At 43.4% G+C, this 20993-nt stretch overlaps 1 protein-coding gene across 1 annotated transcript in view; it reads right to left on the reverse strand.

Moving 5' to 3' along the window:
* The window catches only part of LOC115161105 (mannosyl-oligosaccharide 1,2-alpha-mannosidase IB), a 120474-nt gene that overhangs the window by 82464 nt on the left and 17017 nt on the right, over positions 1-20993 (reverse strand). Inside the window, exon 3 of the mRNA XM_029711853.1 lies at positions 13895-14150. Within this exon, the coding sequence (XP_029567713.1) occupies positions 13895-14150 (256 nt within the window). The remainder of the gene's footprint in view (positions 1-13894; positions 14151-20993) is intronic.

The following is a 20993-nucleotide window of genomic DNA, read 5'->3' on the forward strand; positions in this document are numbered from 1 at the left end:
AACACACAGGACAAGACAGGAATGAATTTTCACTCGTGTCAACCTCTAACGCACTCCAGGGGATGACTTCCTTGTTGACGGACCGGATGTTTTTCCATTTTGGGGGGAGGATATGGGATGGACAAGGCCATTTCACAGTTTTGTGTTCTGTAACACCCCATTTAAAGCACAGTGAGGTCAGAGATGGCAAGCTTGTATGTGATGACAAGATCTAATGCATGGCCATGGTTGTGGGTGGGAGGAAACATCAACATGTTCTAAATTCAGGCAGTCCAGGAGGTTACAAAAGTAGACAACAAGGGGGCACTGTGGGTTATCAACACAGATGTTAAAATCAACATCTTGGGTAGAAACTGGCAAAGTGAAGTCAACAGTTCAGAAAAATCATGAATTAATGAAGGATATATTGTCAGGGTGTAATACATGACTAGGATACTGAGGCTGTGGTGGAATGCAATGCACTCAAACGACGTATAAATCAGAAAGAGGAAGTAGAGTAATTTTCAGGCTGCTCCTCCCCTGCGGCCATCTGTACGTGCCTGATCAATGTACGTGTAGCCCCGGGGAGCAGCTTTGTTTAACAGGCTTTTTTCCTCCTTCCCTGTGCCATGTCTCAGTTAAACATAGGAAGTCCAAGCTGTTTTCACAAATAAAGTAATTGACAATTAATGTTTTATTGGAGATTGGGTGTTGAACAGTGCGGCTTTGAAACACTGAGGAGGAGCGGGAGCAGTACTATCACAGCAAGGGAAAGAGCGCAGGTTTGACAGATTTGCCCCTCGACGGCGAGTGGAGGCTTTAGATCGGTTAGACCAGACTGAGGGAATTCCATTCTGATGGCAGTGCGAGACATATTTATGACTTTGTCGAGGGGCGCAGAAGACCCGAGTCCTGTATTTGTGCATAAACTGGGCTGCAGAGGCTGTGAAGTTTGCAGCGCTCAGGGAGCGTATAAGGCAGAGCCACGGCAGCAGAGTAGAGAAAGATATTGGCACGGAGTGGGGAGAGGATAAACTCGCCCACAGGTACACAAGTGCCGATATAATTGTAATCCACATAGCTAGCTCGATAGCTGTAGTGTCCAGGCCCAATGCCAAGTTGATTTATTGCGGTCCCAGCAGAGCTCAGCCTGGGAATTAGGCATCAGAGATGGATCCAGGTAGACAGTGGAGAACGCCAGGTAGGAAATTAGCAGGTGATCAGCAATGGAATCTTACATGTATATTTCGACACATTACGTTTTTCAGCTTGCTGGCAATTTCAACTTAGAAAAACTGCTAATAAAACAAGCGTCTAAAACAAAAAACAAATCAAGCTTCAGTTGGCGTGAGAAGCGGCATCAATCGTGCTGGCGTCCTCATTGAAAATTAAAAATCGAACTTATGTACGTGTTCTGCCCTTTTACATTAGAATTTCTTCAAACATTCAACTTCTATCTAGCCCCATCCCATATCTCTCCCACCATCACACTATAAAAGCTATCCTGGGTAGTGCCACCCTCCAACAGTCTAGTAGCTAAACAGACCACATTGAGATCCCTCAGTCTCCCTCTGTCAGTGCCTGCCTTATCCTCCTGATGTTCATTTTGTGCTCCATTGGACTTCTCTACTCTTGGCTTTTATTCCCAGTGACTGTTGGAGGCGTTCTGCTTCTCGGTTAGCAGCCATCCCGCCTGCCTAACTCTGGGCTTGGTGATGGGAGCATAGGGAAATAAATGACAGCTTGCGGTGGGGTGCTCAGTGTCTGTTAACGGAAACCCACGCGCCACAGAGATTATGAAGACAAGCACACAAACTGTATAAGAAATTCACAGCCAACCTTGTGGTTCTGGCTATGTTGGTTTTAAAAATGGTAACTTGCAACACCAACTTTGTGGGTCTGATTCACACAAGGGCCACATACACTAAGTGTACAAACATTAGGAACACTTGCCCTTTCCATGACATTGCCTGACCAGGTGAAAGCTATGATCCCTTATTGATGTCACTTGTTAAATTCACTTCAATCAGTGTAGATGAGGGGGAGGAGACAGGTTAAAGAAAGATTTTTAAGCCTTGAGACATGGATTGTGTATATGTGCCATTCAGAGGGTGAATGTGCAAGACAACATATTTAAGTACCTTTGAACAGGGTATGGTAGTAGGTGCCACACGCACAGGTTTGAGAGTGTCAAGAACGGCAACGCTGCTGGGGTTTTCACTCAACAGTTTCCTGTGTGTATCAAGAATGGTCCACCACCCAAAGGACAGCCAGCCAACTTGACACAACTGTGGGAAGTATTGCGTCAACATGGGCCAGCATCCCTGTGGACCGCTTTCGACACCTTGTGGAGTCCATGCCCGGACAAATTGAGGCTGTTCTGAGGGCAAAACGGGGTGCAATTCAATATTAGGAAGGTGATCCTAATGTTTGGTACACTCAGTGTATACTGGACATAGTTAACACAGGCTAAGACACAACGGATAAAAGCATCCATTTAATAACCATCATTATCTTGGTCTGTCTAGCAGAGGTTATGTGGTCTTTGTCTTGCACTGACATTGCTTATGTTGACAATGTTCATATCCACACCAGGATAATTCCGTAGTAATTTCTACCCACTATCTATCATGGTGTGGACCAACGTCTGCCTTTAGTACCAAGGAGGAGGTTAATATAAGCTCATCTCCCTCTGCCCAGAGAGGATTTGGCCTGATGTTGTATCAGTGCAGTTTGTCGATTAATATGGAGCGGTGCAGATATCACCTCTGAAGACGTATTAATCACGCCATCTTCTATGCCACCTTCGACCTTGGCTTGGAACGGACTCCACCCTCTGTCCGTCCATCATCACTGAGAAGTGTATATCTATCCAGCTCTTGGAGCTGATGAAAACAGCAGATTTTACTATTAAGATTTCTAGAGAATGTCTGACAGATTCACAACCAGTTCTGATATATGTACACACTGATGTGGAAGGAAAGGTGGATTTCATCATCTGTGCCTTAAAGGACACGTCACCTTGTCATTTCAAGTCGGAGAACTCTGGTAATATGATTTTTGTTCTAAATATCTGATGTTTTACCTGTTGTGGGCTGAGCTCTTGGGCACTTTGCATGAAGACATTATTTCCCCGGCTGATCACTTTTCAACAGCGCAACATTGCAGAGAATGTTGAGGGTGACATCCTTTTAGAGTGGACCACTTCTTGGAGAAGCAAGGCCAGGACTGGTGCAAAGCACAGAAAGAGGGAAGGGAGAGATGAGGGAGACCGAAAGAGAGAAGCACGCAAAAAGAGCACTACAGAAAGAGTATCCAAGCAGATAAAGCAGAGAAAGAAAGGAAGAGGGATAGAATGAGGGGGGATTGCAAGAGCAAGACAGACGGAAACAGAAAAAGACACGAGCAGGTATAGATAGGGTGATGGGGGTATGACTCAGTGTGACGGAACAGGACCTACCTTGATCCAGTTGAATGATGTCTAACAATTTGAGTTGCACCCCCACCCACAGGTTAGACCAGAAGCGGTTGTTAACTGGACTATTTCCTGTTCCTGCATAACTCAGGCCAGGGGAGGAAGACAGGGATGTGGGTGGACAGCCTATAAACTGAGAGGTCCGCAGTGCGGCTGGCCAGTGCACTCTCTCCCGTTCTGGGAAACATTGCCCACTAAGAGCTCTGCTCTGACCTTCACAATGACAGCCAAACTCTGGCCTACCAGGCACCTATGTCCCGCATCCCGCCCGGGTCTGTCAGGACACAGCCTGCCCTCAACCATCACCACCGGGTGATTCATACAGCAGAAGCTACCCCCCACCACCGCACCATGCCCTGTAAGTCACACCTGCTGCCAAATATTCATAAATCCATGGGAGTCACGGTGCTGCTGAGGGAGAAGGACCATTTCTTCTAGGCTGCTGCTATTGTTTAAAAATCAGCTTAGCTTGAGAGGCGAGGGGAGCTGCAGTGCTTTGGAGGTTTGGGAAGCTGCGTCTGGAGTTATGAATGTGCTGCCCTGGATAACCGAGTCACCCTGATTGATTTAAAAACCTCCATCCATTCTCCCCCCTCGAACGGATCCTATCTGCTCTAAAGGACAGCCCTTCACAAGATACACAAGGGCAGTGAAAATGTGACAGATCTGCACTCCACTGTAAATACATTCATGACACCCAGGGTGACAAATTGATTTTAAAAGGAGACAGTAAAGTAGCTCAGATAGGCCCCTTAAACAGCTCTTAGCATTGGGTCCTAACAAATAAGAGGATAATACAGCTGCTTCTCTATTGTAACATATGGTGCTCTCACACCGATCTAGCCACCTAGAACACTCGTGGTTTCAGACCCAGTCACAATGAATGAATGAATGTGGAAGCACAACAAGTGGTGGGTTCAGGAATTACACCCATGTCAGAATAGCAATCACAGCCAGTAAACAGGGCAGTCAGGTGAACACGTTTGGGTAGTAGTACAATATTAGAGAGTCACCACTTTGTTGAGAAGCTTTTGCCTTCAAATGAAAACTCACTGGGCCCATTCCCTCTGGCACATTCTCCTGACCTTGCTGTGACTGTTCTTTGGGATAATATTAACTGGTATTCTGCCTCTCTCTTTCTCTCCCAGTCGCTCTGACCTTGAGTACTTCCGTGTGCACCACTATGCCCCCTCCCTCGCCCCTTCTTTCTCACTCCCTATACTGGGCATATGCTCAGCCATGATCATGGCACTGAACTGGTCCCTGTGCTCCCCAGTCCTCTCCCCCCAGGACTCCCAGTATCCCAGGCCAAAACACCCCACCCCCGACCTCTATCGATCCCAGAGAGCCGTGCCAACAATGAACAAAGACACTCCACTCCCCTCGCCCTGCCTGCTAAGACGGTCCCTAACGGAAGAGTGAGGGGACCATGGATCACAGACTGTCCGTTTACAGACACTCCCTGACAAGACTATAGTTCAAATCACAGAACTGGAGAGTTCTCCTGTCATTGAGAGTTTCAAAAGGCATGCATACACCGAGAGGGTATGGACATCACAATCCATTCCCAAGTACAGCTGATTGTTTGAGTTGAAAGGATACTAAAATGGAATATTACATCATAATGACGAGACTGCCCGGGTCAGGGAAGTAGAAATACTATACAACGGGGAGAACATTACATTTTATGGGGCAGCAGAAATGAACCAGTAAACATGTGAAACCAAGGTGCTCTCTTGCGTTCAGCCTCCTGCCTCTTCTCAAACACACACGGCTCAGTATCACAGTTAGAATTAGAAAAACAATAGTGAAGCAGTCAAATCCCTCGACACATGCAAGCATAAGGATCACGACATGGAAGACAAAACCTCTCCCTTTCTACCCCTCTCCTTGCTCTCCTGCTAATTCAGGAAGGATAAATTATTTTCCCTGCTTCTGTTTAATCTGTTCAAACTATGGATGCACGATATAAAACGGTAAGCATCGGAATCGTCCGATATTATCTAAAAATACCAACATTGGCATCGGCCCGATGTCTTGTTTAACGCCAATGCGCAAAACCAATGTCAGAGCTGATGTGAATACCTATATAACGTAGGTAGATGACGTAATGATGCCATGAAAAATATAGCGGCTCGAGCAGTCATCAAGTCGAGCAGTCATTTGAAAGAGTAGGAACATTTCAGCGGGACAACGCAAAGGCATGCCAAGATAATAGAATTCATTGCCCTTGACAATCAACCGTTCTCTGTTGTGGATGATGTTGGCTTTCGCCAACTGGTCGAGCACCACTACCAATTAGGCGCCATTTTTCAGATGTTGCCCTACCGGAGTTACACAGTATTGTTGAAACTCACATCCATGAGTATCACTGCTATTAGCTTCCCGACTGACATTTGGACCAGCGATGTCAGTCCCATGACCATTAGGAGTCTGACAGCACAGGGGGTCCATGAGGATTTCCTACTGAGGAAAGCCGTATTACATGCTCAAGAATGTGCTGGTTCTCATACCGCTGCTGCCATTTCAGTGGCATTGAGAACATGTTTGAAACATGAACACTCATAGCTCCATTCGAACAACTGACTTCAGAAATAAGTTCAACTGCGTCCGCAGCAGAGGTGATACCCTGTCATGACATTGAAAGTCCTGCTCAACAAAAATGCCGACAGAATGTCGGGTTAACGTGGAAAAGTACTCTACTAGAGGCTGCTGAACGAGCGAGTGGTGTCATTCTCTCTGAGCCTCTACTGGGTCGCCACCATGCTCGATGTTAGATACAAGGGCCGCTACTTCAATGTAGACAAGAAACAGGGTTTACGTGAAATGTTACATGCACAGCTGGAAAAAATGGAAAAGGTCACAGTGACAGTGCACACCGAGGAAGAGGCGCCACGGACAAACAGAGCTGAAACTTCACTGCTTGACATGTATGATGAAATCCTGGTTGAACAAATGAACAATGAAACAGCACAGCAAGTAAGTGAAAGAAATTGTTTTTTATTATGTTTGACTGGTAGTGGGGACATAGGTAAACGCCAACAAAATAACTTTTTGGCAGTGTGTGTGTTTCAACTATTTAACTGTACTAGAATGCTTAAAAAGCTGCTAAAATTGTAAATATCGGTATCGGGTTGTTTTTTGCAAGGACAATATCATCTGAAAATGTCATATCGGTGAATAGTTCAAACACCAGAGACAACACTGATATGAGCTACTGTGGCAACAGTCCTGAGGTGAGTGGCATTGTGGGTCTGTCTTGTCCTCTTCTAGTTTCTATATACACACACTTATCAGCCCATCACCATGCTACTCGTTAGGCCTATACTTAGCATTTTGCTGCTGTGGTTTGCCTGAAATACGGACATGTCTTTTCACCATCTTTCCATGTAAGAGAAGTGCTAAACGACAGCAAAACAGTCATGGAATCATGTTGCCAAACACATCAGAACTTACCGATAGGGCAGTGACGGTCAAGCGACCACTGCCACCGTAATAACTGTTTGAATACGAAAAAAGACCAGGAACAAAGTTTAATCATGTTGTACAGTCCATGTTACAGCAGAATCGGACTCAATTGCACGAATGCCCGGCCGGCCCACCTTCAGTCAGCTGTTCGTTCCCCCCAAAAAGGTATTGTTATTTAAAAAAAAAAAGTTTAAATAAAAAGTTTGATGGTAGTCATCTATAACTGTCAGTTACATGATTATACAGTAACCATGCCAGCCCTACTTACCAACTCATACATATTCAGAGGTGTGTTCTAGCAGAGAGGATACTGTTGAAATATAGATCCACGACATCTATACATAATATATTGAGGTCTAAATTCTCATGAATCATGGATTCTGGTCACCGGGTAGCGTTTCTCTTCCGGGGATATAGGGCTGTATAGGATGGGCATAGCTTTCGACAGTGTGTATCACACAGAGCAGAAACCTAGATTGGCTCTCTGAGATGAGTCGTGTTAGATGTGGAAAGGGGATTATAGCATAGTGCTGCGGCCAATGGATCTTATTTTCTCATTTACTCTATAGATGCTTATTTTGCGGTTTCACAAATAGTATCAAATGGTGACGAGAAAGGTTAATCCTTAAAAACAGATACATACAGTGCCTTGCGAAAGTATTCGGCCCCCTTGAACTTTGACCTTTTGCCACATTTCAGGCTTCAAACATAAAGATATAAAACTGTAATTTTTTGTGAAGAATCAACAACAAGTGGGACACAATCATGAAGTGGAACGAAGTTTATTGGATATTTCAAACTTTTTTAACAAATAAAAAACAAAAATTGGGCGTGCAAAATTATTCAGCCCCCTTAAGTTAATACTTTGTAGCGCCACCTTTTGCTGCGATTACAGCTGTAAGTCGCTTGGGGTATGTCTCTATCAGTTTTGCACATTGAGTGACTGACATTTTTGCCCATTCCTCCTTGCAAAACAGCTCGAGCTCAGTGAGGTTGGATGGAGAGCGTTTGTGAACAGCAGTTTTCAGTTCTTTCCACAGATTCTCGATTGGATTCAGGTCTGGACTTTGACTTGGCCATTCTAACACCTGGATATGTTTATTTGTGAACCATTCCATTGTAGATTTTGCTTTATGTTTTGGATCATTGTCTTGTTGGAAGACAAATCTCCGTCCCAGTCTCAGGTCTTTTGCGACTCCATCAGGTTTTCTTCCAGAATGGTCCTGTATTTGGCTCCATCCATCTTCCCATCAATTTTAACCATCTTCCCTGCCCCTGCTGAAGAAAAGCAGGCCCAAACCATGATGCTGCCACCACCATGTTTGACAGTGGGGATGGTGTGTTCAGGGTGATGCGCTGTGTTGCTTTTACGCCAAACATAACGTTTTGCATTGTTGCCAAAAAGTTCGATTTTGGTTTCATCTGACCAGAGCACCTTCTTCCACATGTTTGGTGTGTCTCCCAGGTGGCTAGTGGCAAACTTTAAACGACACTTTTTATGGATATCTTTAAGAAATGGCTTTCTTCTTGCCACTCTTCCATAAAGGCCAGATTTGTGCAGTATACGACTGATTGTTGTCCTATGGACAGAGTCTCCCACCTCAGCTGTAGATCTCTGCAGTTCATCCAGAGTGATCATGGGCCTCTTGGCTGTGATCATGGGCCTCATGGAGATTATAGTATATAAGGAGTGAAAGAGAGTGGTTTTTACATCAGAAGTTAATGGTTATCTGTAGGAGCCAGATGGCTTTGGAATGTGTTAGGGGAGACAGGTGGAGGTCTTTGGATTAGGCCTCAAGAGGGTTGAGGTCAGGTCAAATCCCAAAAAGTGAGAAACAATGGTTTATTATCCTATCACTTTGTCTTCCTGTCGGACCATAACAGATGTAAGGATTGGAGAGGAGGAGGAGTGCCTAAATTGGAAGTAATATATATATATATATATATATATATATATATATCACACACACTTGTGGTGGTGGAAACATGTTGTCTGAATGCAGCTGTGTTGACCCTTGGTTAAGCTTTCATAAATGTCCATTGAGTTTTTACTCTGAAAATTAGAACCTAACACACACTTCGCTGAGGGGGACTAAAATCCTCAATTTAATTTAGGGCCCCCAATTGGCTATGGCCAGCTCTGACTGCATGTGTGATTATGGATATGGGTACGCAAATCTTCATGACAAAATGAGCCACTGTGGCCCCTCATGATAAGTTCAACTTTGTTTGTGGCCCCTTCCCCCATCAATGTTACCCATCCCTTATGTAGGCCTATTCACTGCAAAAGGCATGCTCCACAGGTGCATCAAAACCGTAATACACAATTGGTGCCATGAACTCAATATTAAGAGGTGACAAATACATTACATTCTCACAGAAAGCTGTGACTCTACTCTAACTAGAAGAGTAGTTGCATTTTGATCAACGGTTCACATGCTTGTGCTTTTCAGAATGCATCTCTCCCTCCTCTATGCACACAGTGGTTAGAGGGAGTGGGAGCCAGCAGCAGAACAGGCAGATACTTTCCTAGCAGGAATCAACATAATGCATATACTGTATTAGTGTTAACAAAATAATGTCTCTCAATCTATAGGAACGTTGGGTAACACGTTATTTGGATAGTCTTACTGTAGATGGTCTACAGCAGCCTTTCTTAAAGTGTGTGTCGCAACCTGTTAATGGTGGGTCGCAACGTGTAATTATTTCATTACTGGAATTGATTTGGCCAAGTGCAACTGTGCTCTCGGTTCAGTGCGCTCTCCGCTTAGCAGCGGTCTCTGCTCAGTTTGGCAGCTGCGCAAGTGGGAGATGCCCGTGTGCTTCGCGGTTTACCTGATCTTTTTTGTGCAGTTCTCTTGAAGATCCCCCCGCGACACACGCTGCAGCACTGTCGGTCAGCCACTGTCATTCCCACATGCCATCACTCACCGCTGTCAAAGGGACTCATGCTAGCCACAACTTCTGACTGAGCTCAATCATGAAACGCAAATACAGCGATGAGTTTCTCTTTCATACAAACTTTGAGAAATAACAAGCAGCGCCCACAATGTTTGATGCGGGGAAGTGCTTAGTAAAGAGTCTCAAAACAACACATCCTGACCAAACATTCACAGCATGATGGTAAACCCAGGGAGTTCTTTCAGAACAGGGCAGAATGCTTCAGGAAACAGTTCTCCGCTGATTCCACATCTCCATCTGAGTGCTATCTTTATGGGCCCATACTTCTCTGCACAGGCAGCATTTAGATCCCGTGTAAAAAAAAAAGCTATTGATTTATCTGGGCTTTTACAGTCCCAGTACCCAGTTCCATGGGGAATAACACTAGAGCCCGACCGATTTATCGGCTGACCGATATAGTCGGCCGATATTAGCCGTTTACGGAAGTATCTGTATTAACGTTTAATCCACTGAAAAGGACAGATAATATTTGTGCTGAAGAGGGCGCTCTTTAAATGACCCTAGTGCATCTTGCCTTGGCATTCTACAGCAAGACTGGACACGATCACCCAACGCAGTTACACTAGCCAGAGAGGAGAGTTAACTACTGTGAACTGTTACTATGGTGATGTTTCTATGAGTGCTGAGTATATAGAAGCTTGACAGCTCAATAAAATGTGCACTGTCCATGTACTGTTACATGATGTGCCATGGTAGGGTGTTAAGCACTTTCAACTCTGTGGTAACGTCAACATTTTAGTGAAGCCTGCAAAATGTGGTGTTATATTTGCTGTTTGCGAAGGTTACTCCTGTTATTCATATGTTTTCAGAGACAAAAATAACAGCATGTTCAAAAGTAGCACATCGCAGCTACGTTTTGATGTATGGGTTGTCACTTTACGCCACTCCATTTCCATGACAAGTGCTCGGCGAACTAGCTGTATGAGAGTACTTGAGGATTAGTGCCATCTGGAATCCTTGGGACACCTCCATAAATCCTAAACTTAACCCCTACCCTAACCCTTACCTAAGCCGAACCTTAACATAACCATTTTAAATGTTTACTTCAATGGGGTAGGGACATTAAGGATCCCGTATAGCAAGGACCGTTCACTGAGGTAACGCTTGGCACTAGAGGCAGAACAGCACATTTTGTGATATGTTTTTCCTTTCAAGTGACAACTGCCATATTTCAGTGGCTACAGCCCTGCAAACAATGAAAACATAGCTAAATATTAATACATTGAAAATGTGTCCTGTCGTTGTTGTCTAGCATGAGGCAGCTCAGTCTTCAGAGTCTAGGAATTTATTTTGTCTGGGATCAGTGCAGTTTATCGTCCTTTCACTAGAGTAAGTTTTTCCATTACAAAATCTAGTCTTTCTGGTGCTCCTACATTTTATGTGGTGCTCCTAACCTTTTAATTCACAAATTCAAAGCTTGCCTAATAATTTGATTTATTCTGCAAACTGTATGTTGTTTTTGCCTACTGTTATCATTTAATTATCCACTTCCATATATCATGTTTCATTCATACTGTACAGGTGTGATCTACTTTTGGAATAAACCAAATGACCATAAGAAAACAGCAATGCCCTCATTTGTGAAAAATAAGTTAACCATTTATCAAAACTGCTCAGCTTCCAAATCCATTAAATGTTTCTTCCTTAAATTTAAGAAATCTGCTTTGAGTATTTTTGTAGGCTGTTTTAAGCACAATCCATACAGAATATAAAAAAATATATTTTTATATTCCAGCTATTATTATAATTATCATCAGCAGATATCAGTTATCGGTGAATAGTTCCACTCTAAAAATAGATCCAAAATCCCATAATCGGTCGAGCTCTAAAACACACAAGCAGAAATTTGATACCTATAGCCACTCACTCAACTGTGATAATTGAATAATTTATGGTCAAGAAATTATTTAGGTAACAAAATCATTCACGCAAACAAATTCTAATAAATGCAGTACAACACGTCTTTTCCCATTTTTTCTAAAAACACCACAATGCTATAATCCAAACCAACCAAAGACCACCATTTTCCTCAGTATCAAATAACCCCCCACCCCAAAAAAATGTACTGTCTTTTTCCTCCCCTTAATCTTCCTCATGACAAAAGCATAACGGCTGCATGTCAGCTCTGGTCCCTATAGGAAATATGAATATGGTGGTGGTGATTTGGTATATGGTGGGAACCTGAACTTCGAAGAGGGTTCTATTTCTAGGGACAGGCTGAGTGACATAGGGTTGAAAAAAAAAAAATCTGTTGACTTTTGGAAAAAGTCCCAGTTCTCCAGAAATCCTGGTTGGAAGATCCCTGGAATTACGAGGAATAAGCAGGAAATCCAGGAATCATTCAAATAGAATTTCTGGAAAACCAGGGAATTTTGCATACGTTACCAGAATTTTGCAGTACCCAAGTGACATGACATTAGCATGATCGCCGCCCTACTTTGAGGAGTAGCTACATGAACCCATAAGTGATCCCTGTGTCTCCACAGATCAAAAATCTAAATGTCACATGTGCCGAATACAACAGGTGTAGACCTAACTGAAATGCTTACTTACAAACCCTTAACCAACAGTGCAGTTCAAGAGTTAAGAAAATATTTACCCAATGAAATAAGTTTAAAATGATAAAAAGTAACAGAATAAAATAACAATAACGAGGCTAAATACAGGGTCAATATGCGGGGGTACAGGTTAGTCGAGATAACTTATACATGAAATAAATAATCCGGTGGACATTTTATTAATTGTTCAGCTTGGGGGCAAGAAGCTCTTGAGGAGCCTTTTGGTCCAAGACTTGGCGGTCCGGTGCTGTTTGCCGTACGGTAGAAGAGAAAACAGACTATGACTTGGGTGACTGGAGTCTCTGACAATTTTATGGGCTTTCCTCTGACACCGCCTATTATATAGGTCCTGGATGGCAGGAAGCTTGGCCCCAGTGATGTACTGGGCAGTACGCACTACCTTCGGTAGCGCCTTGCGGTCAGATGCCGAGCAGTTGCCATACCAGGCGGTGATGCAACCAGTCAGGATGCTCTCGATGGTGCAGCTGTAGAACATTGAGGATCTGGGGACCCATGCCAAATCTTTTCACTATCCTGAAGGGGAAAAGGAGTTGTTGTGCACTCTTCACGACTCTCTTGGTGTGTTTGGACCATGTTAGTTCGTTGGTGATTAGGACACCAAGGAAAATGAAACTCTCAACCCACACCACTACAACCCAGTCGATGTTAATGGGTGCCTGTTCATCCCGCCTTTTCCTGTAGTCCACGATCAGCTCACTTGTCTTGCTCACAATGAGGGAGAGGTTGTTGTCATGGCACCACACGGTCAGGTCTCTGACGTCCTCCCTATTAGGTTGTCGGTGATCACAGGGCACTGACCTGGCTAGTGGCTCGCTACACTACCAAGTAAACACAGAGCAGGGACGTACAGTATTCAGTGATGTTATTGGTTGGACAGATGGTGTGCCTCATTTTCATTCTATTAAACAAGTTTAACAAGACGTGACTGCAAAACATGCAAGTTAAAAAAAGTACAACATTTTACAACAGCGCGACACAAATAGCCATCCTCGTGATTAAAACATTATCATTGATGACAGTCGGCCCATGTTCTATAGAGATATGACTTGTGCTCACAGTCACAAAGCAATCAGGTGGCCACCGTATAGCTATTAGCGCTCCTCATTTGGGAGTTTATGGCAGCATACTTTGAATGATAATTATGTGGGAACAAAAGGCAGGTTGGAAGACAAAGGCAGGTTTAGAGTGAATGGGCTGGCCCTGTGCCGCAGTAAATGTTCAGAAAGGGATTAAACAAGGTAATTATCTTGGAGAATGGATGGATGTGGGAAAGGAAAGCGGTCTCAGGTTGGCTCTGTCTGTCTCCACTTAGCACCTCAGAAATAGCAACTGCACAATGAGATCGAGACATAGGACATAGCTGAAAAATAGGGGCAGGTAAAAGACACAACGACGTCGCAGAGACTCTTAGTTACCACCCCTAGACTCTCACCTCTCTGATCTTGTCTCGTTTCTCCTTGATGTCGGGCTCCCCGGGGTCTCCATCGTTGACCCCCACCACCTTGGGCATGGGGACCGGCGGTAACGGCTTGGGCCCCTCCTTCTTCAGGTCCTCCAGCACCTTGCTCTTCTCCGTCTGGATCTCAGCCCGCAACTCGTCCCGGGACTTGCTCAGCTTCTCCTTGGCTTCCTGCAACGCCCGCTCGTGGTCCGCTCGGATCTTATCCCGCAGGCTCTCCTCCTCCTCCCTAAAGAGGGACAGGAAGTCAGCTCACAGGTTACAACTCAACCAAGAAGTAAATGACATCAAACCAAACAGATTGAAATATTACATATAGGCCTAACATTGTATAACAAAGTAAAGATCTTGGCCACATGGTCAAGGCTTATTCCCTAAGGTCATATTCAGCCTACTGTGAAAAAATAAATACAAAGGAATCGAAAGCCTTGACAAAAAACGGTCCTCTTAATCCCTGTTCTCTTGCGGTTCTATAATATACTAGATATGTTAGATATTATAAAACACCTCTACCAGTTCTCAGCTGTAAGGGCCCTGGAGATGCGGGCTGTGAACTGGAGGGCTAAACCCTGAAAGAGCAGGGGACTTGCGTGTGTAAGAGTGAGGGAGAGAACAGGACAGATAAAAGCCAGCCGTGAGTCAAAGCAAATAAGAGTAACTGCCACACAGACAAAACACGTAGTACAGCCTGAGCTATACACACAGAAACAGAGAGAGCCAACATCTCTAGCAGTACAGTGATAAAAGAAAGCATGAAATTGAGAGGAGAGAGCGAGATGAAATTCAGCCAAAAAAGGGTCAGGTGGATACGGAGACGTGCTTTGACGAGATCCGCCATTATGGCTCACTTCACCTATGATGAGCCCCCAGGCCGGCAGAGAATAGAGAGCTGCACCCGGGGGGGGGGGGGGGGTGTCAGAGATCAGATCACTTACTGTAGCACAGACAGGAGGCATTTCATCGCGGCCATGAAAACATTAAAAGCCAAATTATGCTTGATCCGAAAAAGTGGTCTGAGGCTCCATTTGGAGTATATGACGCAATTGTGGAGCCTCCAGAGGCCAAATTGAGCTCCTTACCGCATCACCATGCTCCGTATAGCTCCGCAATGACATGATTGGTTGACGGTAGGTGGGGGCTGGAGGTCCTGTATAAACACACTCACTTCCTTGACATCTTCCTTCACAACAGCTCTGCTGCTCCGCGAAGCCAAGAAGTATGAATGCCTTGACTTCTGCAGAGGCCGTATCACCATAAACGTTGCACGGCCAATGCAGACATGGGATTGACCATGCAGCGCCTTTAACTCACCAAGACAGACAGGCATTTTAGATGAATTACCCTTCATTCATTTAAAGTGGACTGGCTACCAGCATAGACAGTGATCCTCTGTTTTATTTCATAACCATACAGTTCCCTGATGTGGGCCTATCCACACCCCAGGGCCAAAATAACAGCGCCACACTACTTACATTAACCCGGGCCTCAGAACATGTATGTCGATGTGCGTGTCGGTCTCCATACTAATTGATAGGAAATGGGTTTACACAGTGATGAGGTTTGTGTGTGTTTAGAACTGACTCAGTCCGGATAGGCACACTGTACTGGCATTTCTAACCCACCAGAGGGCTGGAGTCATATGCATCAATAAGTATGCCCTTGCAAACATGCATTGAAATATGATAATATTTAGTGGGTTATAATGTTCAGACTGACTTACTAAAGCGCTTAGCGGTCATGTGTGTTTACGTGTGTGTATGTGTGGGTGGCACGGCAGCGTGTAATGAGAGGGTGTTTTCAGCCCACACCTTGCTGTAACGGCTCCTAGTGAGACGGAAAGGCCAGGATGACGACATGAAATACCAATAATACGGCATTACTATACAGCCCCGGGCCTAATGGGCGGAGTCAACATCTGACTCAATTATGGTGACGAAGACATGAGCCCAGGCCCCAGCACTCAAGCCTGCCCCTTCTAACGTTCCTGTTCCCTTCAGCAGACAAGAGAAATCGCATCCACCTTCCTGATTAGTGCCTGCAGTCATGTGCATTGTCATAGTCACATCCTGCTTTCATTAGCCTCTTCCAATGGCATCTCATCTTCTATTGTTACAGGAACATTTGGTGCTCTGTCTGTGACAAAAGCTATCATCAGCAATTGTAAAGGCAGAACACTAGCCATATCTAGGAAAATAATATTAACCATGGAAACAATGACTGGCATAACGGAGGCAGCAGGGTGTAACCATGGTAATGCTAGAACACTTGCAGCCGGTCTACGAGAAAAGATTGTCAAGACTGCACCACGATGTAATTACTATTATGCTTCAGATGTATATAGTTCACTGGGGTATTTAGAAAAAGCCATGGGATGGTTTTTCAATACCGTCAACTATTTCTCTTTGAATTATTATTTTTTATACATTTGAATATTTGTAGCAACGTTGAAGTAAATACCTGCAGTGAACTTGAGAAATACGTTAGGATATAAAGAACATTAAGCTAATTTCATCTGTCACATTATTATGTAGTTTAGGGTTGCACATTTTGGGGAATATTCAGAGGAAAGTTTCCGTGGGTAAAAACAAAATGGGAATTACCGGGAATATGCGCAATATTAATACCATTTAAATGTAGCTGTTTTTTGCATTGGATACATTTACCATATCATATGGAGACAGAAACATGAACCTGTAAATCATTAATCCTTCCAATAGAAATAACATTTTAAAAAATAGTTTCAAATTTAACTTTAATTAAATGAGTTGACTCTTCACATGGGATGATTTTACTGAACAACAAAAGAAAGGGAATATTGAATGATCCCCAATGATCCATCGCGTATCCCAAAAACGTTTTCAACATACATCTGTAAAATGATAGTCTAGAAACTAAAGCTTTGGTTGTCTTCCTCTCAGGCTTCCATGTCTTCTCCCTGGACCTCAATGTCCACCTCTTGAACATCAGACTGAGGCCTCATCTTCACTGTCACTTTCCAACCTTGTTGAGGATGGCTCGTTGTCAGGCTCAAAATGTCTCAAATTTGCCCGGATGGCCACCAACTTTTCAACCCTTGTATTGGTCAGCCTGTTGTGAGCTTTGGTGTGCGTGTTCCCAAACAAGGACCAGTTGTGCTCTGAGGTGGCTGATGATCATTTTTCAGCTTTTTCCTGATGAAGCTTACCGGTACGAGTTGCCCAAAACAGCAGTTTGAGCCAGTCATGTGTGTTTGTTTACAAAGAAGCATAACGAGCAAAATGGGAGCGTCGTGACGTAGGTCACTCCTGCAGCGCAATTTAAGTGAGGTGATCAAGTTACACTTGCATGAAATTCACAAAGTAATGTTTGCCAGCTACACACAATACCAGTCAAAAGTTAGCACCTACTCATTCAAGGGTGTTCTTTATTTTTACAATTTTCTACCTTGTAGAATAATAGCGAAGACATCACAACTATGAAATCATGTAGTAAGCAAAAGTGTTAAATTAAAATAGATTTTATATTTGAGATGCTTCAAAGTAACCACCCTTTGCCTTGACAGCTTTGCACACTCTTTGCATTCTCTCAACCAGCTGGTCACCTGGAATGCAATTCAATTAAAAGCACCACAAGATGCTGCAGCCGCTCTTGCGTTGTCTGACAGATTTTCCACTTCAGGGCTCTACCTGTATGCTGTACACGTGTGGTAAATAAGCTGCATAACGAATATACTGTACACGGGCCAATTAAATTTCCACTAAATTATGCAAGTGAACCTATAGACCAATAAACCTGACCAGTCATGCATTTCTATCAACTGGTATTTCCATCAATGAATAGGTAAACCAATTCATATTCTCCTGGAGCCGGTGCCAATTTTATTTGACAAAAAATATGTCTCCCTGTTTTACTATACTTCTGAGTACTAGAAGTCCTCACGAATAATAAAGCAAGGAAAATGCTAACAGGTGAGTACTTTTTGCCAGTCATCACAAGGTAAACGGATATTTTAGGCTTAGCTTTTAGAGTTAGAATTAAGGTTAGGGAAAATAGGCTTTTGAATGGGAATCAATTGGTCCTTACAAGTACTGTGTGTGTGTGTGTGTGTGTGTGTGTGTGTGTGTGTGTGTGTGTGTGTGTGTGTGTGTGTGTGTGTGTGTGTGTGAGAAAGCAGCAGTAGGTTAGGGGATGACAACATCTGAGATCAACAATAGTGGTTCTCTTAGGCCATCGTTAGTTGATTCTCTGAAGCTGTGTGAAAAAGGCACGTCCTGGTATCCACAAATTGCACAGTGACAGACTGCCCTCTTTCTCCCCAGCATTATTGGACAAATGGGTAATTACTAGGGTTGGGAGGCATCCAGATTTCCATACCTTAATACTGTGCCTGTGCCATCCCGGGATATATATGCTATTACCGGTAGTTTAAACAAGGGGCGATGTTTGTTTTTTCAAATGTAATAAAATCCCCAAAAACATCCCTTACCAAAATGCTAACAAGTACCAAGGACTTCTCATAGCTGAGGCTAGGTAAATGCTAATTTACTACTAGGACAGACAACCCAGCTCATAAAGTTGTGCAAGTATCTCAAAACGCAGTTTTCAGCACGCACAAAACAAATATTAGGCAGCAGGGATCTTGTCTCTGCTGCTGTTACCAAGAAGCTTGATCTTGCTAGCTTAATAGTTAGTTTATGTTACAGTGGTGTAAAGTACTTAAGTAAAAATACCTCAAACTACTTTTGTACTTTAAAGTATTTGTACTTTACTATTTATATTTGACAACTTTCACTTCACTACATTCCTAAAGAAAATAATGTATTTTTTTACTCCATACATTTTCCCTGACACCCAAAAGTACTCTACATTTTGAATGCTTAGCAGGACAGAAAAATTGTCCAATTCACGCACTTATCAAGAGAACATCCCTGGTCATCCCTACTGCCTCTGATCTGGCAGACTCGCTAAGCACATGCTTGTTTGTAAATTATGTCTGAGTGTACCCCTGTCTATCCGTAAAAATTACAAATGTTGCCGTCTGGTTTGCTTAATATAAGGAATTTGAAATTATTTTTGCTTTTGTTACTTAAATATTTAAAACCAAATACTTTTTGACTTCTACTCAAGTAGTATTTTACTGGGTGACTTGAACCATTTTCTATTAAGGTGTCTTTTACTTAAGTATGACAATTGAGTACTTTTTCCCACATATGTTAGTACCAGTCAAGTTTGGCCACACCTACTCGTTCAGTTTTTCTTTTTTACTATTTTCTACATTGTAGAAGATCAACTATGAAATAACACATATGGAATCATGTAGTAACCAAAAAAGTGTTAAACAAATCAAAATATATTTGAGATTCTTCAAAGTAGCCACCCTTCGCCTTGATGGCAGCTTTGCGCACTTTTGGCATTCTCTACCATCTTCACCTGGAATGCTTTTCCAACAGTCTTGAAGGAGTTCCCACATATGCTGTTGGCTGCTTTTCCTTCTCTCTGCAGTCCAGCTCATCCCAAACCGTTTCAATTTGGTTGAGGTCGGGGGATGGTGGAGGCCAGACGCAGCTCTCCTTCTTGGTCAAATAGCTCTTTCACAGCCTGGAGGAGTGTTTTGGGTCATTGTCCTGTTGAAAAACAAATGATAGTCCCACTAAGCGCTAACCAGATGAGATGGTGTATCGCTGCAGAATGCTGTGGTAGCCATGCTGGTTAAGTGTGCCTTGAATTCTAAATACATCACTGACAGTATCACCAGCAAAGCACCATCACACCACCACCTCCATGTTTTGGGGGGGGGGGGGGGGGGAAACCACACATGCGGAGATCATCCGTTCACCTACTCTGCGTCCCACAAAGACATGGCGGTTGGAACCAAAAATCGAAATTTTGGACTTATCAGACCAAAGGACAGATTTCCACCGGTCTAATGTCCATTGCTTGTGTTTCTTGCCCCAAGCAAGTCTCTTCTTCTTATTGGTGTCCTTTAGTAGTGGTTTCTTTGCAACAGCTCAACCATAAAGGCCTGATTTCATGCAGCCTCTGTTACTTGAACTCTGAACCATTTATTTGGGCAGCAATCTGAGGGGCAGTTAACTCTAACTTATCCTCTGCAGCAGAGGTAACTCTGCAACTTCCTTTCCTGTGGCGGTCCTCAGAGCCAGTTTCATCATAGCGCTTGATGGTTTTTGCGACCACTTGAAGAAACGTTCAAAGTTCTTGAAGTGTTCATTATTGACTGACCTTCATGTCTTAAAGTAAGGATGGACTGTCATCTGTTTGCTTATTTGAGCTGTTCTTGCCATAATATGGACTTAGCCCTATTTGGTATAAGACCATCTTCTGTATACCAACCCTACCTTGTCACAACACAGCTGATTGCCTCAAACACATTAAGAAGGAAAGACATTTGTGGAATTAACTTTTAACAAGGCACACCTGTTAAGACAACTGGGAACGCAGAAAAATTCAAGGTCAAATCATGACGTCAGTGATCTTCAGGTCTGAAAGTCGGAGCTCTAGATAAAGGCCTGAGTTCGAGTTGGAATTCCGAGTTAGATGACCGTTCAAAGCGATTTCTCCCAGTCGGAGCTCGTTTTTCCCCCCCAGTTCACTTGAACGTGGCATCAAACGGCAACGGAAGAAAGGGTTCGTCAGCATGTCACACCACTGTGCAATGAGCTGAAGGCAGTTTGGATTTTGAAAACATATACTTAATTGTTTGAAACCTTTATGTTTAATACGAGGTATGTCTTAACTTGCTTCAAAGTAGCCTATTAAATCTCTTTCTAAATGTAATCTCTGTCACATGGAACCGCTCGCATGTGCAGTGCACTTTTGACAAAGGCGTTTTCTTGCTATTTGCATTATGGAACGAACATTTGCCGTAGCCTACAGTCTTGTGCACATTGCTGCACTAATTAAGAAATAGTTTATCAGCTTTTTAAGCTAAACGTCTGTTGCATCACTCTTTTTTTTTTTTAAATGTAGCCTAGGCCTACTGGTTGTATGAATGAGATCTATGGAATAGGATATTTCTTTCTCGACAAGATGACGAACACAATAGGTAGCCTAAACTTTTCTACCATAGTAAATT

The sequence above is a fragment of the Salmo trutta genome, chromosome 24 (genome assembly GCF_901001165.1).
Source record: "Salmo trutta chromosome 24, fSalTru1.1, whole genome shotgun sequence".
NCBI classification, from domain to species: domain Eukaryota; kingdom Metazoa; phylum Chordata; class Actinopteri; order Salmoniformes; family Salmonidae; genus Salmo; species Salmo trutta.